Source organism: Vombatus ursinus, unplaced genomic scaffold (assembly GCF_900497805.2).
Source record: "Vombatus ursinus unplaced genomic scaffold, bare-nosed wombat genome assembly UNPS02014814.1, whole genome shotgun sequence".
NCBI lineage: Eukaryota > Metazoa > Chordata > Mammalia > Diprotodontia > Vombatidae > Vombatus > Vombatus ursinus.
Genome location: NW_020954592.1, coordinates 7,147,673 through 7,162,985, shown reverse-complemented (window position 1 = coordinate 7,162,985; position 15,313 = coordinate 7,147,673). Strand labels below are relative to the sequence as shown.

General features: G+C 42.1%; 1 protein-coding gene across 1 annotated transcript in view; it reads right to left on the bottom strand.

Annotated features, from left to right (window-relative positions):
* PRPS2 (phosphoribosyl pyrophosphate synthetase 2) overlaps positions 1-7,333 on the bottom strand; it is a 34,402-nt gene extending 27,069 nt beyond the window's left edge. The window contains exon 1 of the mRNA XM_027835420.1: positions 7,165-7,333. Coding sequence (XP_027691221.1) covers positions 7,165-7,286 — 122 coding nt within the window. The 5' untranslated portion in view covers positions 7,287-7,333. The remainder of the gene's footprint in view (positions 1-7,164) is intronic.
* Between the last annotated feature and the right edge of the window lie 7,980 nt (positions 7,334-15,313).

Here is a 15,313-nt window from a genome sequence, read left to right as displayed (position 1 = left end):
AGCAGAGCTTTCTAGAGGGCTGATGGGGGGTAAGTCCAGCAGCAGTCTACCAAAGCTCCAAAAGAAACAAACACACAGGCCTGTTGTTCAGAGGCAAAAACCCAGGTCAAGAACTTGCAGCACTGAGGGAGAAGGGCCAGCAGTCAGACGTACCCTGGATCAGACCACTTTGTGGGAGCGCTGAAAGCTTGCAGACCTCCAGACTCAGCTGACAGCCTGGAATAATGTAACACTTAATACCCCAAGAAAGAGCATCAGGACCAGCCCAGACAAGGAAGAACGAACAACCATAAAAACTGGAGACAGAGGTACTTAAGGCACAAACCCAAGTGAAGAAAATGACTCCACAACAACTATAAGCTAAGCGTCAAAGGAAAAAAAAAGTGCAGCTTGGGCATAAATTTAACTAGAACTACTGGAAGAGATAAAGTAAGAATTGTGTTTTTTTAGAGTTAAAAATGTTTTTATAAATGAAATTTAAAAAAAATTGGAAATGGAAGAACTGGAAAGGGAATTAACAGCTTGGCAAAGAGGTACAAAATCTTGCCCAAGCATCAAACTCCCGAGAAATCAGAATGAACCAAATAAAAGCTGATGACTTCCTGAGACAGTAGGAAATATTAACACAATGTCCAAATGCTGAAACAGAAAAAAATTTGAAGTATCTCAGAGCGAAACAAGTGACGTGGAAAATAAATCTGCAAAAAAAATCTAAGTGTCACTGGACCGCCTGAAAATCGTGACCAAGAAAGGGTGTCTAGATATTCTTTTCAAGAAATCATAAAAAATGCCCAGAGAACAAAGTGGAAATAAAGTCGCCTCCTGAAAGAAATTACCAAATAAAAACTGTCAACAATATTAGAGTCAAAATCCAGAGCTTCCAGGTCAAAGAAAGAATCTTAGAAGATGCCAGAAAGAATTCAAGTACTGTGGAACCATAGTAAGGAGCACACATGATCTAACAGCCACAACTAAAAAGGAATAGAGAGCTTGGAAAACCATTCCAGAAGGCAAAGGATATAGGCTTACAACCGAGAATAATAGCAGAATAGGGGAAAATAACGTACCTTACATTTTTGTGATAGAATACTATTCTGCTACAAGAAAAGATGGAGGGGATAGTTCCAGAGAAACCTGAGAAGACTTTTTTATGCAGAATGAAGAGAATAGAACTAAGAGGACTATTTATAGAAAGACAATATTATAAAGTCAAACAACTTTGTGCAAAATAAGACATTTTGAAGGGATGTGGCCAATGTGGAAATTTGTTTTGCCTGATTATACATGTTTGTAAAAGGGTTTTTTTCTTTTTTTTTCAATGGGGGGCATTTTGAGAGCAAATGCACTAGCAACTGGGGGTGGTGATGGAGAGGAATTCAAGGAAGGCTTCATATAGGAAGTGGTGCTTGAGTGAAGTCTTTAAGTTGGAGATTCTAAGAGGCAGAAATGAAGAGGGGAGTTCATTATCGATGGGAAATGTAGCAAAGAAGAAAGTAAAGCAAAGAATGTCTCTAAATCTCATTAATGTTGCCACAAGCATTAAGCTGCTTCAAATTGTACAATATTATCTAAAACTCAAAGCCAACATTTTGACAATTTTTTTAAACTCAATTTCTTGTAGAGTACTTCGAATATCACAGTCTTAAATATGTATGTGGATGTGCACATTATAAAAGAACACCAGTCCCATATTGTTTTCTAGAGTAACCTATTCTACATGAGGAAGAAATTTTTCTTAAGAATTCAGGAAAGAGTATCCTTTAACCTAGCAATACCACTATCAACAAACTGATCTGCCCCCAAGAAATTATTTGATCTATTCTGTATTCACTTCTATGTGTACATAATATGTTCCCACAAAAAGAATACAAAGGAAGGCACTATTTTCTGTCTCTGCATCTGGTAAAATACCTGGCATTTAATGCATAAGCACTCGTTGAAATGAACTGACTTCCTGACTGGAAAGCTGCCTCTTTGTGCTTATCAAACCAAACCCCGTAAGCAGGGACTATTTGTTTTCATTATAAATACATTAAAAATTTTAAATAAAATCTTAAGTCTAGAAAAAGTCTAATGCTTTCTCTTCAAACCAATGTTACATTTAAATTGCATTCCAACTTGAATGGCTTATCTGAAAAAACAAACCCTTAAAGAAGCATAATTAATAACACCAACACTGATTACTGGTCTTCTTTCCTGGCTTAAGACAAAAGCTATTTGCTAGGCATTTTGGGATTGCTCATTTTATGAGTCAGAGAGCAGCAGAGTTGGGCAGTTAACTTGGTAAAGGACATTACTGAGAATCTGGAAGTATAAGCCAAGAGAGGGAGGAAGAGAAAGTGGGTGGCTGGAAACATGACCAAAGAATAAGAAATTGGGGGATTCAGTGCATGGAAAATGACAGCTTATATCTTTTGTTGTGGAGGTCTATTAAGTGCACATATGAGTAAATACAAAATGATTAAACGATTTCTGGGGGGAGGGTCAGTTTGTTGTTAACAAAGGTTATACAGGAAAGCATGGAAGGACAGGGAAGAGTGAGAAAAGGACATTGGTGATAGGGCTAAAACAATTCAAAATGTTCAGGGTGTGGGAACTAGAAGGAAAAAGGGCTGGCTGCTCAGGTGAAGAATAGTTTTCAAGCTGAGCTCCTCAGGTTACACCGAGAACCAAGTAAAAACAAACTTGCTATTTTCAATGACCCTAGGACAGACTGGACTTCTGTTTCAAGCTATACAAGGCTGAGATTTGTTATTCAGTGGACACCAACATTACAAGTGCTTCTTCTCATATCAAATAAAAGTCAGCAAGCTGTCATAAAGGTTCTGGTTTTTCTTGTTCAATAGGAGTTGGGGGAGGTGGGAAGGAAAGAAAATAAATGTTAAGTTAAAAAAAAAAAAGACAACCTGCAAACCTGAGCTTAATGGCTGTGCAGTATCATCATTAATACATTATAGTCAAGTTTACTTTAATGTAACTATGTTGTAGTCTCATTGGGCAATCATCCAAGGTACAATGGATCATTTCCAAAAATCCAATTGTAAAGCAGCTGGAAGCCAAGAAAGGTCCCTTTATAGGTTTGCATTTACTTTTCTGTGTACATGTTACTGGGTGGTGAGGGGGAAACAATGCAATGACTCCTTGAGGCCAGGGGCTATTTTGTTTGCACAGAGGCATTAATCTGAGCTACACTTGCCCACAGTCAGTGTCTATCAGAAATAGGCTTTGAACTCAGGACATTCTCAAAGTTTGTTACTGAATGTTTGTTGAGTGATTGAGGTTTCTTTACAATCTGGACCTAAGGACACATCTTGGTTCTGTCAAACAGATGTTCCTCTACGATATATTTTGCTGGGAAGGTGAGAGTATCTTACCTGGTAGGACAGCCTGCTTTCCATGGGATAATATATAGAGAGAGCTGGCAAGGATCTTAAGAGCCATCTCATTTCAGTTGCCTCATTCTACAGATAATCTTTCTGAGTTAGTTTCCTGAAGTGTGCAAGATAGGATCTGAACTGAGGCCTTCATTCTTAAGTCAAGCATAACTTCAAGAGTCTATCAACTTTCACCCACCCTGCCCCTAAAGGAGGTGGAGACCCTATAACCCAAGTCACCCTTTACACTTTGGATGAGATCCCTTTAGAGACATCTTTATCTCCCCCTCAAAGGTTGGAAGGGAGGGATAAGAGACAGAAGGCAAAACAAAGCAGTTAATAAGTCAACCGGCATTAAGTCCTGGAGATACAAAGAAAGGAACAACAGTTCTGGTCTGAGCTCAAGAAGTTCACATTCTAATGGGGAAGAGATAACAGGGAAACAACAGAGACATACAAGATACATATAGAGTAAATGGAAGGGAATCTCAGAGGAGGCACTAGCAGCTGGAAGGTGGGAGGACTAGGAAAGGCTTCTTGCAGAAGACAGAATTTGAGCAGAGGATTCAAGGAAACCAAGGAAACAGAGAGGGAGGTAAGGGAATGAAGCATTCCAGGCATCAAAGACAGCTAGTCTAAAGGCAGAGTCAGGTGATGAAGAATCTTGTTTAAGCAACCGTGGTTTGGCCATAGCAGTGCAGTAGCTAGAGCCCTGGGCATGGTGTTAGAGAAGACCTGAGTTAAAATATGACCTTGGTCACTTACTAGTGTTTGACCCTGGGCAAGTCACTTCACTTTTGTTTGCCTTAAGTTTACTCAACTACAAAATGGGGATAGTAACAGCACCTACCTTGCAGGGTTGTTGTGAGGATTAAATGAGATATTTCTAAAAAGTGCCTGGCACATAGTAAACTGTATATAAATGATTATTCACTCTCTCTTCCCAGTATGTCAATGTCAGATTGTAGAGTGCATGAAAGAGAGTAAAGTGTAATAAGACTGGAAAGTTAGGAAGGGTTCAGATTATAAAGAGCTTTAAATGCTGAATGGGACTTCTTTTTTGGTTCTGGAATAGGGAGCCACTGGAGCTCATTAAGTGGGGTTAAGGCTGAGGCAGTAGGAGGTGATATGGTCAGATCTATGATTTAAAAGTCATCTTGGCAACTGAATGAAGGATGATTTGGAATGGGGAGAGAGACTTGAAGAGGGAAAACCAACCAGAAGGCTCCTCTAACAGTCTAGGTAATAAATGATGATGGCCTATACTAGAGTTTTCTGATTGGAGAAAAGGGGACATATATGAGAGATGTCATAAAGGTAGAAATGGCAGTATTTCACAAAACCTTGAATGTGTGGTGTGAACTGGAGTTAAGAGTCAAAATGAGGGCTGAGGCCTTGACAATAACAGGAAAGGTGGGAAGGAAGGGTCTAGGGAGGAAGACAATAAGTTTTGTTTTGAAGTGTTGAGTTTGAGGTATCTATGGGACTTCCAGTTTGAGATATCCAACAGGCATTTACTGGGGAGTCTGGAGGTCAGGAGAGAGATTAGCTGGATAAATAGATCTAAGGATTATCTATAGAGATAAAAACTGAACCCCTGGCAGCTGATAAGATCACCAAGCAAGACAGTACAGTGTAACAAGAGAAGGCCCAGGAGACAGCCCTGGCAAGGTATAATATGAAGAAATCAGGAGGGGTCAGACAGAATCAAAAGAAAGCAATGTCACAAAAATGTAGTGTGTCTGGGAAGAGGTGATTAACAGTGTGAAATGCTACAGAGGTCATAAGATCTGGCAAATCAGAGACTGTTGGGAACTTTGCAGCTTTACATGTTGAGGACAAAACCTAGATGACAGGGAGTTTAGAAGAGCTAACACAACTACCTGAGTTTAAGCTAGAGAAAAACAACCAACCTATTAGAATAATGAAAAATGGAGACAATAGTAGCACCTATCTCCCAGGATTATCTTGAGGATATTTGTAAATCTGTAAAGCACTCTGCAATCCTTAAAGCAGAATAAATGCTAGCTAGTCTTAAAAGACTTGGGAAATTCACTAAACCACTCTAACAAGTCAATGGTAAAGTATATATACCCTTTGACCAGGGATACCACTACTAGGTCTATACTCCAGAGATCAAAGAAAGAGAAACAGGATCCATATGTACAAAAATATTTATAGCACCTCTTTCTGTATTGCCAAGAACTGGAAACTAAAGTGCCCATCAAATGGGGAATGGCTTAACAAATTACCATATACAAACTAAAAGAGAATATATTATGCCCTAAGAAATGAAGGAGGGTTTCAGAAAAATCTAGGAAAACTAATACGAACTGAGGCCACGTGTGAAGAGAACCAGGACAATTTATTCGATAAGGACACTGGAAAGATAAAATGGATTTGGCCATCCCCCATGCCTGGAATGCTTTCCTTCCTTATCTCTGCCTCCCCTGTTCCATGTTATTTTTCTTTTTGCAAAAGTCGCTAAAATTCAACTTTCTGCAAGAAGCCTTTCCCAGTTCTAAGATCACCAACAAGTTATTCTGCACAGTGTCTCAAATAGCTTCTTCCATACTAAGTGTGAACTCAGGAGGGGTCGGGTTAGACTGACAGAATCAGGAGAATTACAAAAATCTGGGAGGATCCAGGAAGAGGTCATCAGCAGTGGCAAACACGACAGAGATGAAGGATGGGGAGTTCAATTGGGGGGGGGGGGTCCTAGGCTTCCTGTGCAGCCCCAGGCCTTTTCTGTACTCCCAGCGTTCAGAACCATAAAGCACACATTTCAGTGCTTAATAAATGCTTGATAACTTAACCAACTCTGCTCAAGGGCAAAAATCGGAGGACCCACCCAGAGCCAGGCCACTGCTCGTTTCTTGACAGATTGAAGGTTTCAGAGCTTTAAGACTTGAAATTTCGCAGCTGGACAACGTGGGTATTTGCATTGCTCTGGCTTGGCATACATCGTGGGGGTGGGGTGAGGAGTAGGGGGAAGGGAAATAAGTAGAAGATAGATGCTGGTTAATCGGGAAGGGGGGCTTAAAAAGCCAACGCCTCCATGACTTCCAACAACTGACAACGGAGACATGGGGAGGCCACGAAGCTCCTTTTCCGCACCCGCAGGCCTCCACCCCGCCAGCCGAGGGAGTTAAACGCGCTTCTGTGGTTGGGGGCCAAACTCTTCGGGAAAGGCTCAGGAAGCGCAGACGAGAGGATGTGTTTACAGTGGCGGGAGCGGAAGCTAGGGGCCCAGCCAGCCACGCCGCGTCACAGTAAGCTCGCGACCAGCTCCCAGCCTCCCACCTGCTCCGTCGCCCCACGAGGCCTCGGCGATAACGGAGGAGGCGGCGCGGGACGCGGATGCAGATGGCCCAGCCTCGGTCCCGGCTCCGGGGAGGGCACGTCACACGCACGCGCCTCCGCCCTCCCGCAGAGGAGCCGGCGATGGTCCCGCCCCCCGGAAGGTGGCTCCTCCAACCGAGGCTAGAGGGAGGGACATCCGCGACAGCCCGGGCCGCGGGATGGGGCACGCTGCGTCCCTTCCCGCTCCGCGGCTCCCGCGCGTGCTGGGCCTCCTCCGGGACTCATTCGCCCCGCGCGTCCCAGGCCTCTCGCGGACGGCCCCCGTCTACTCCCGCCTCGTCCCCCGCAGCTTGGCAAGTGGGGACACGCGTGATCACCCCTGCCCCCCAGCCCCCTGCACGATCCCCCACCGAGCCCGCGCCGAGCGGCCTCAGCATCAGCCCGGGCCGCGTGGGTCCCCCGCCTTCCTCCTCGCGCTAGCGCTCACCTGGTCTCCTGGTTACTGAATTTCTTGGTGACCACCTTGCCCAGCTCCAGCCCCAGCCTGTCCGCCACTTTCTGGGACAGGTCCTGGTGCGAGCTGCCACTGAACAGCACGATGTTGGGCATGGCGGGCGCTCGGCGGGGGGCGGCGGTGGCGACAGCGGCGACGGAGGCTGGGGCTTCTGCTGGTGGCGGGAGCCCGAGCGGGAGGAGGCGGGAGACGGAGTCTGCAGGGGCGGGGCCGGGGCCGGGCTCCGCCTCGGCCACTGTGGGGAGGAAATGGCCCCGCAGCCGCCAGCCCGGCACCTCCCCTCCCCGGGCTGCAGGGGCGGGGCTAGAGCAGCGCTCCGCCCTTGGGGGCGGGGCCTCCGCTTTGGTCAGGCGGGTATTTAAATGTGCTTGGGGGGGGCAGACCCGCTCCCCTTTTCCTCCAACCCTTCCCTGGAGTGCTAGCTTAGTTTAGGAAGGACCTGCAGTGTTTTTAAAAAACAAACAGACAAATCCCTGCGGTTTCTACACTCCCTCCCAGGCCACGTGTCTGAGTTTACGTAACTTTTTCCTGAAGGTATTCTAAAGACTAATTTATGAAGCTGCCAAAAGTCTGACCAAGCACATAGTAGACGCTTAATGTTTGTTAAGGCAGGCTAGCTGCCGCTGTGGATGGAGCTCGGCACCGGGGTCTGGAAGACCTGAGTTCAAGTCTGAGCCCAGGCACTAGTTGTGTGACCCTGGGCAAGTCATTTAATGCTGTTTACCTGAGTTTCCTCAACTGTAAAATGAATTGGAGAAGGAAACGGGAAACTATTCCAGTATCTTTTCCAAGAAAATCCCAAATGGGGTCATGAAGAGTCAGACAAGACTGAAACGACTCAATAACAATTAAACAAGCTGAGGGATCCCAAATTAAAAACGAGAGTCAATAAGCATTAAGTCTGTCTTGTGCAGGGAGGTCATGAACTACCTCTCCCCCCATTCAATAAACGGCACTTCCCATCACTACCGGGAGCAAATATAAAATTCCTTTGGCATTGAAATTCCATTATGACTTGTACTGTCTCTTACCCGTAATAATAATAATAATAATAATAATAACTCAACAATCTAGTGATTTGCTGCTTGTTTCTCCATTCCCCAACTCCAGGCATTTTCACTGTTTCCCATTATTGCAATTCACTTCCTCCTTCCCCCCCCCCACTTGCTGGCTTCCCTTAGTGCCTGCTAAAATCCCACCTTCTACGGGAAAGTTTTCCAAGTCCCTTTCATTCTAGTGCCTTCCTTCTGTTGATTCTTGCCAGTGTGTCCTGTTTTTATCTTGTTTGTACATAGCTGTTTGCATGTTGTCACCTCCATTAGACTATAAACACCTTGAAGGCAGGGTCTGTCTTTGTACTCCCAGCGATTTAGCACAGTACCCACATGTTTAGTATTTATTGACTGACTCATCCTTAACCTGGTGTCCCTGAGTTTGTTGGTTTGACAGTTGATAAACATTAAGGGCCTACTATGTGCCATACACAGTGCTAAACTCTGGGTATATAGTCCCTGCCCTAAAGGAGATTACAATCTAATGGTGGAAAGACAACACAAGAAAGCAAGCTAGCTCCTGGGGGTGGGGGGGATGGATGGGATGGGGGAAGGAGAAGGAACCAGGAGTATTGGGCATGTTGTTAAAATCGGGGAATTCCCAAAGTAGTGGAGACAGGTGAGAAATGAGGACTTTCTAGGTGTTGGTGTAAGTTATTATTTTCTTCCTCATGGTCTGTATACTTAATTCTTGTTATGAACCTGGCTAGGGCCAGACAATATAATGGGAGAGATGAAATAAAAACAAGAGCTGGCAACTAATTGGTTATATGGGATTGGGAAGATTTATGGTGTGTTCCACAGAAGTAGAGAAGTTCAGAAGAGTTTGGGGGCAAAGATAAGGAGTTCTGGTTTTGCACATGTTAAATTTGCTATGACTATGGTACATCTGGTTTGAAATATGGAGCAGCTAGGTTGTACAGTTGATAGGTGCTAGACCAGAAGTCAAGAAGACTTGAGTTCAAATCCAGCGACAGACATATTCCCTGAGGGACCCTGGGCAAGTAGGTCACTTTACCACTGTCTGCCTCAATTTCCTCATGTCTCAAATCAGGATAATAATAGCCCTACCTCACAGGGTTATTGTGAGGATAAAATGAGTGAATATTTATGAAGTGCTTTGCAAACCTTAACGTGATATGTAAATGTTAACTGTTGTTATTAAATATCCAATAAATAACATGAGATGTAAGACTGGATCTCCAGAAACTCTGTGAATCACCTGGATAGACATCATAGCTCATGGTAGCTGATGAAGTCACCAAGTAGAGAAGGGAAGAGAAGAGTTCCCAGTAAGTAAGTGCACAGCCTTTAGATGTACTAGTAGGGGATGTGGTAAGGGATGATGAAACAGCAAAGGAGAATGAGGAGAAGCTGTCACACAGGAATGATAAAAGGGTATTATGAAAAGCCATAGAGGAGAGAAAGTATGCAGGAGGAGTGGTCAACCTATCAAATGCTGGAGATGTCAAAAGGGCGGAGGATTAAGGAAAGGCCATCAGATTGGGCAGCTATGGTTGCAAACCACCTTGGTATGGTACAAATTGTTAAATATCTTAAATTCTGAAGTGTCCTGTGTATAATAAATTGATAAATAATAGTCTTCAGCTCTACTGAATTCATGACTTCTAGTTCAACTCTTCTCCAACACCACAACAGCTTACAGCTAGCTGGTGGATTCTTGAATCATAAGATGCCGGGGTCCCCTCCGAAGTTAACCCAAGACCCAGGTTATTGTGTCATATAGATAGTTAATAGTTAGCCTAAGTTTATGTTAACTATTAAAATATATTGTCACATATTTATATTCTTTGTTAGCCGCTCCTTTTGAGCCTTTTTTATTATCTAATCCTCACATATTTGCCTGCAAAGATTTCAGCATCTTTCTTACTTGAAACGTACAGCAGCATGGACCAAGTCCAGTCTTGAATAAGGCATTGGGTTGGGGGTGGCTAGGTGGTGCAGTGCATACAGCACCAGCCCTGGAGTCAGGAGGACCTGAGTTCAAATTCATCCTCAGACACATAACACTCACTAGCTGTGTGACCCTGGGCGAGTCACTTAACCCCATTGCCTAGCAACCAACAAAACAATAAGGCATTGGTAACCTAAGAAGTTTTATGATAAAACACTTGACATCATTGTATTCTGACTCCATCCTCTAAGAAACAAAAGATGCCATTTGATAATACAGGCAGCTAAAATTTTATAGTACTTTAAGGATAACAAAACACCTTCTTCACAATAATCTAAGGGAGAGGTGACTGTGGAAACTGAGGAGCAGATTGGTGAAGTTTCTTGTGTATTCACACGGCTAGTGACACAGGCAGTCTTCATGTCTCTAAGTCTAGCACTCTAACTTCTGTGTTGTATTGCCTTTAAAAATTAGTCTCTATACCAGGGATTCTTAACCTTTTTTTGTGTAATGGTAGTCAGGTGAAGCCTTGCACCCCTTCTCAGAATGATGCTTTTAAAGGTATAAAATAAAATACATAGGATTACAGAAGAAACCAATTCTATTGAAAGTTATCTGTATGTATAATATATCCATACATACATACATACATTTTGAGGCAGCTAGGTGGCACAATGGATAGAGGGAGTGCTGGGCTCAGAGTCAGGAAGACTTGAGTTTAATTCCAGCCTCAGGAACTTCCTAGCTGTGTAACCTTGGACAAGTCACTTAACCTCTGTTTGTCTATGGATCAGTGATTCACTGGAGAAGAAAATGGCAAACCACTCCAGTATCTTTGACAAGAAAACTCCATGGACAGAGGTCCATGGGGTCATAAAGAGTAAGATACGACTGAACAACAACACCACACACACACACACACACACACACACACACACATACACATATATACACACACAGATAGATATTAAAGTTCACAGACTTGAGGTTAAAAATCCCTGCTCTAGGTAATTTTTTTTTTTTTGGCAGAGTGGGCTGTATTCCCTCATTTTTGATTCTTCACGGAAATTTCCAACCCTTTGTGAAGCATTAGGTCAATATGATGGAAACAGATGGAAGTATGGAAATATGATAGATGCTTTGCAGCAGACTGAGAGATACACTATCTCCTCTTATCAGTAAAATTGTTGTGACAATATTTCACCAAACTGCTATCAAATGGAAATAGCCTTAGGCCCTGAAGTGCATTTCTGTGCTCCATTATCTACTGAGTCATATAATTTCCTTAAGTTGAATCACAGAATTGACAAGTTGGAAGGGACCTCAGAAATCATTCTAGTATAACCACTACCTGATTCATTAATGTCTTCAATATTCCTGACAAATCATTGAGCCCCTGAACACCAGTAACAGGGAAATTCTACCAACTTGGGTGGCTCATTTTCCTTTTTTTGGACAGCTCTAATTGTTAAGACATTTTTCCTTATATTAAGCCAAAATCTGCCCTCTGGTAGTTTCATAGACTGTCCATGCAAGAAAAGTCCTAGTTCTGCCTTTTACAGCTAGCCTGAACTAATTTAATGCCTCTTCAGTCAATTCACAGGTGTTTATTAATATAGTCCCACTGTCGGTCTTGGTGATCTCATCAACTCTCATGGATTTATCTCCCATGTCTCTGTGAAGATGATTCTCAGATTGATTTATCCAACCCTAACCTCTCTGCTGAGCTCCAGTATGATTGCCTATTAGATGTCTTGTTCCCTAGACATCTTAATCTCAACATGTCCCAAACAGAACTCACTATCCATCCCTTCAAACCCTCCCTTCTTCCGAACCTGCCTGTTACTGTTGAGGGCACCATCATCCCCCCCATCACAACATAGGTGTCATCCTTGACTCCTCATTCTCACCCCACATTTCCAATTTGTTGCCAAGTCCTGTGGATTCTACCTTTGCAACACCTCTTGTATATGTCCTCTTTTCTCCATTCACATAACTGACATCAGAGCAGGTCCTCATCTCCTCATGCCTGGGCTATTGTAGTAGCTTGCTAGTTTTTTGTCTGCCTCCAGTCACTTCCCAATCCAGGCCATCCTCCACCCAGCTATCAAAGAGATCCACCTAAAGTACAGGCCTGAACTTGATATTCCCTCCTCAGTTCTAAGACAATGCCAAAAGACTCATGATGGAAAATGCTACCCACATCTTAAGAAAGAATTATGGAGTCTGAATGCAGACCGAAGCATCCTTTTCTCTCTCTTTTTTTTTATTCTTCTTTAACAACATGACTAATGTGGAAATATGATTAATATGACTGTACATGTATAGCCCATCAGATTGAATGTCCTCTTGTGGAGGAAGGGGAGGAAGGGGGAAAAATTTAGAACTCAAAATCTTTTAAAAATAATGTTGAAAACTAAAAATAAATAATATATATGTATGTGTATATACATATATATAATTTAAAAATATTTATAGCACTTCTCTTTGTGGTGTCAAAGAACTGGAACTTGCAGGGATGCCCATCAGTTGGGGAATGGCTAAACAAGTTGTGGTATATGGTTATGGTGGCATACTACTGTGCTGTAAGAAATGATGAGCTCGATGACCTTAGGAAAAACGTGAACAGACTTGCATGAAATAATGAAGAGCAAAATGAGCAGAGTCAGGAGACCATTGTATACAGTAATAGCAATATTGTTTTAAGAACAACTTTGAGCAACTAAGTAATTTTGATTATTATAAATACCCAAATACAAAGGACATATGAAGGAAGATGCTATCTGCATCCAGAGAAAGAATTGATAAATAGAAGTATGTACAGAATGATTTTACATATATATGTTGTTGTATATACATATTTGTGTCTAATCATAGCCATCTCTGAGTGGGGAAAGGGAAGAAAAAAGGAAAAAAAATTTACACGATAACTTTTTTATATATTTAAAAGGAATAGCAAATTGTATATAATACAATTTTTATGTTCAGTCTTTTTTTATTATGCTATGTTATGGAAATGCTTGTTTTATTCCATAAATTAAAAATGAAATGAATAAAAATTTTAAAAAAAGACTCCACTTAAATCACTTGATCAATTTTCTTCAAGAGACCTTTGCTGATTCCTACTATTTCCAGTGCCTTCTCTCTGAGATTATGACCTATTTCCCCTCTATATATCTTGTAGGTCCCGTTAATGCAAAAAAACCAAAATCCCCTGAAGTGGTTCTGTTTATTCAAATATGTACTACTCAAGGTTATAATTATGTAAAATACGGTAATTGGTTGCAATCCAATGGAAGTATTCAGTGTGAATTAGAATAATAAAGCCACTACTAGCTCTACAAAAAAATTAAAAAAGTATGCAAGACACTTTTAAGTTTAATCTGTATTATTAAGATTTTCTCCATTGCTTTCTTAAGTCTAGATAATCAACAAAACAATAAAAGAAACCTTGATTGGTAGCAGTCAAGATGTAAATGCTCAAACTGAAAATTTGCCAATCAACTAGCCAGTTTGAGCTGGCTCCCGAACACCATGATTCAGGGGATTTTTCATTTGCACTAGTCTGAAACTTGCTTTACATGGTTGTTTATATGTTGGCTCCCCCGTTAGAATGTAATCTCCATGAGGCAGGGACCTTTTTTTTTTCTTTGCCTGTTTGTGTTTGTATTTGGGTGTGGGTGTGGGTATGGGTGTGTGAGGTGAGACCTTGGTGTTTAGCACAGTTCCCTTAGTACACTGACCCAGCTGGGGTCACCAAAAGTTGGCCATGACGGAACAACAAAAGCTGGTTTTGAAGATGAAGAGAATGGAAAGGAGAGCAGTTCTAGAACTAGAAGGATCCTCTCATAGACCATCTAATTCAACTCTCTTATTTTCTAGATGAAGAAACTGAGACTCACAGAGATCAAGTGACTGGCTCAAAATCACAAGTCAAATATGCCTGAAACGACTGAACAACCACAAACATAAACACATATAAGATAGGCGATAAATAATAAAAACAACTTGAGAGATAGATAAACATAAACACATATAAATCTAAATAAAGTAAATATAAAGTAAAACAGCATTTGGGAGAGGTTTTGTTTAGTTTTATTTTAAAGTCTCACAGAAGTTTCCACTTGAGTTAGGCTATGAAGGAAATTAGGGATTCTTAGGCGCAGGTGAGGAGGGAATACATTTCAGGCAAAGAGAACAGATGGCAAATGGAATATCATATATCAGGATCAGTATAAAAGCTAGTTTGGCAATGTTGGAGAGGAAATAAAGGGAGCAAACTTGGAAAGGTAGGTCAAAGCCAGGTGGCAAAGGGTCTTACCTGACAAATAGAGGAACTTTTCTTTGATTCTAGAGGCAGTAGGGAACTGCTGGTGCTTTTTGAGCGGGGAAGTGACATGATCAGAATTTATGAATATCATTTTGGCACCTAGGTAAAGGATGGATAGGAGGCAGGAAAGACTTGAGTCAGAGACCCCAACTGCACTACAATAATACAGGCAAGAGATATTAGTGTGTTCAGTCGCTTTTTCAGTCATGTCCAACTCTTCCTGACCCCATTTGGAGTCTTCTTGGCAAAGATACTGGAGTAGTTTGCCCCTTCCTTTTCCATTTCATTTTACAGATGAGGAAACCGAGGCAAACAAGGTGAAGTAACTTGCCTAGGTTCACACAGCTAGTAAGTGGCTGAGGCCAGATTTGAACTTACAAAGATGAGTAGTCCTGATTCTAGGCCCAGCTCTCTATCCACAAGAGATTAGGCTGAATTAGGATAGTGGTGGTGTGAATGGAGGGGGATGTATCAATCAGCAAACATTTATTTAGTAATTACTATGTGCCAGACACTGAGCCTGGATCAGCAGATGCAAAGCAAAACACTAAACTGTGTTTGCCTTTGAGGAGTTTATGTAAGAGATTTGATAGTACAATCCACAGACTTTGGCAATTAATTGTATATCCGGAGTGAGGGAGAGTGACCAGGAGTCCAGGATGACTCAGATTATGAACTGGATTGCCTAAGTAGAAGTATAAAGTATATATAGAATGATTATACACACACACACACACACACACAAGAATGATTATACACACAGACACAAACAGACAGACAGACAGACAGACAGACAGACACACACACACACACACACACACACAC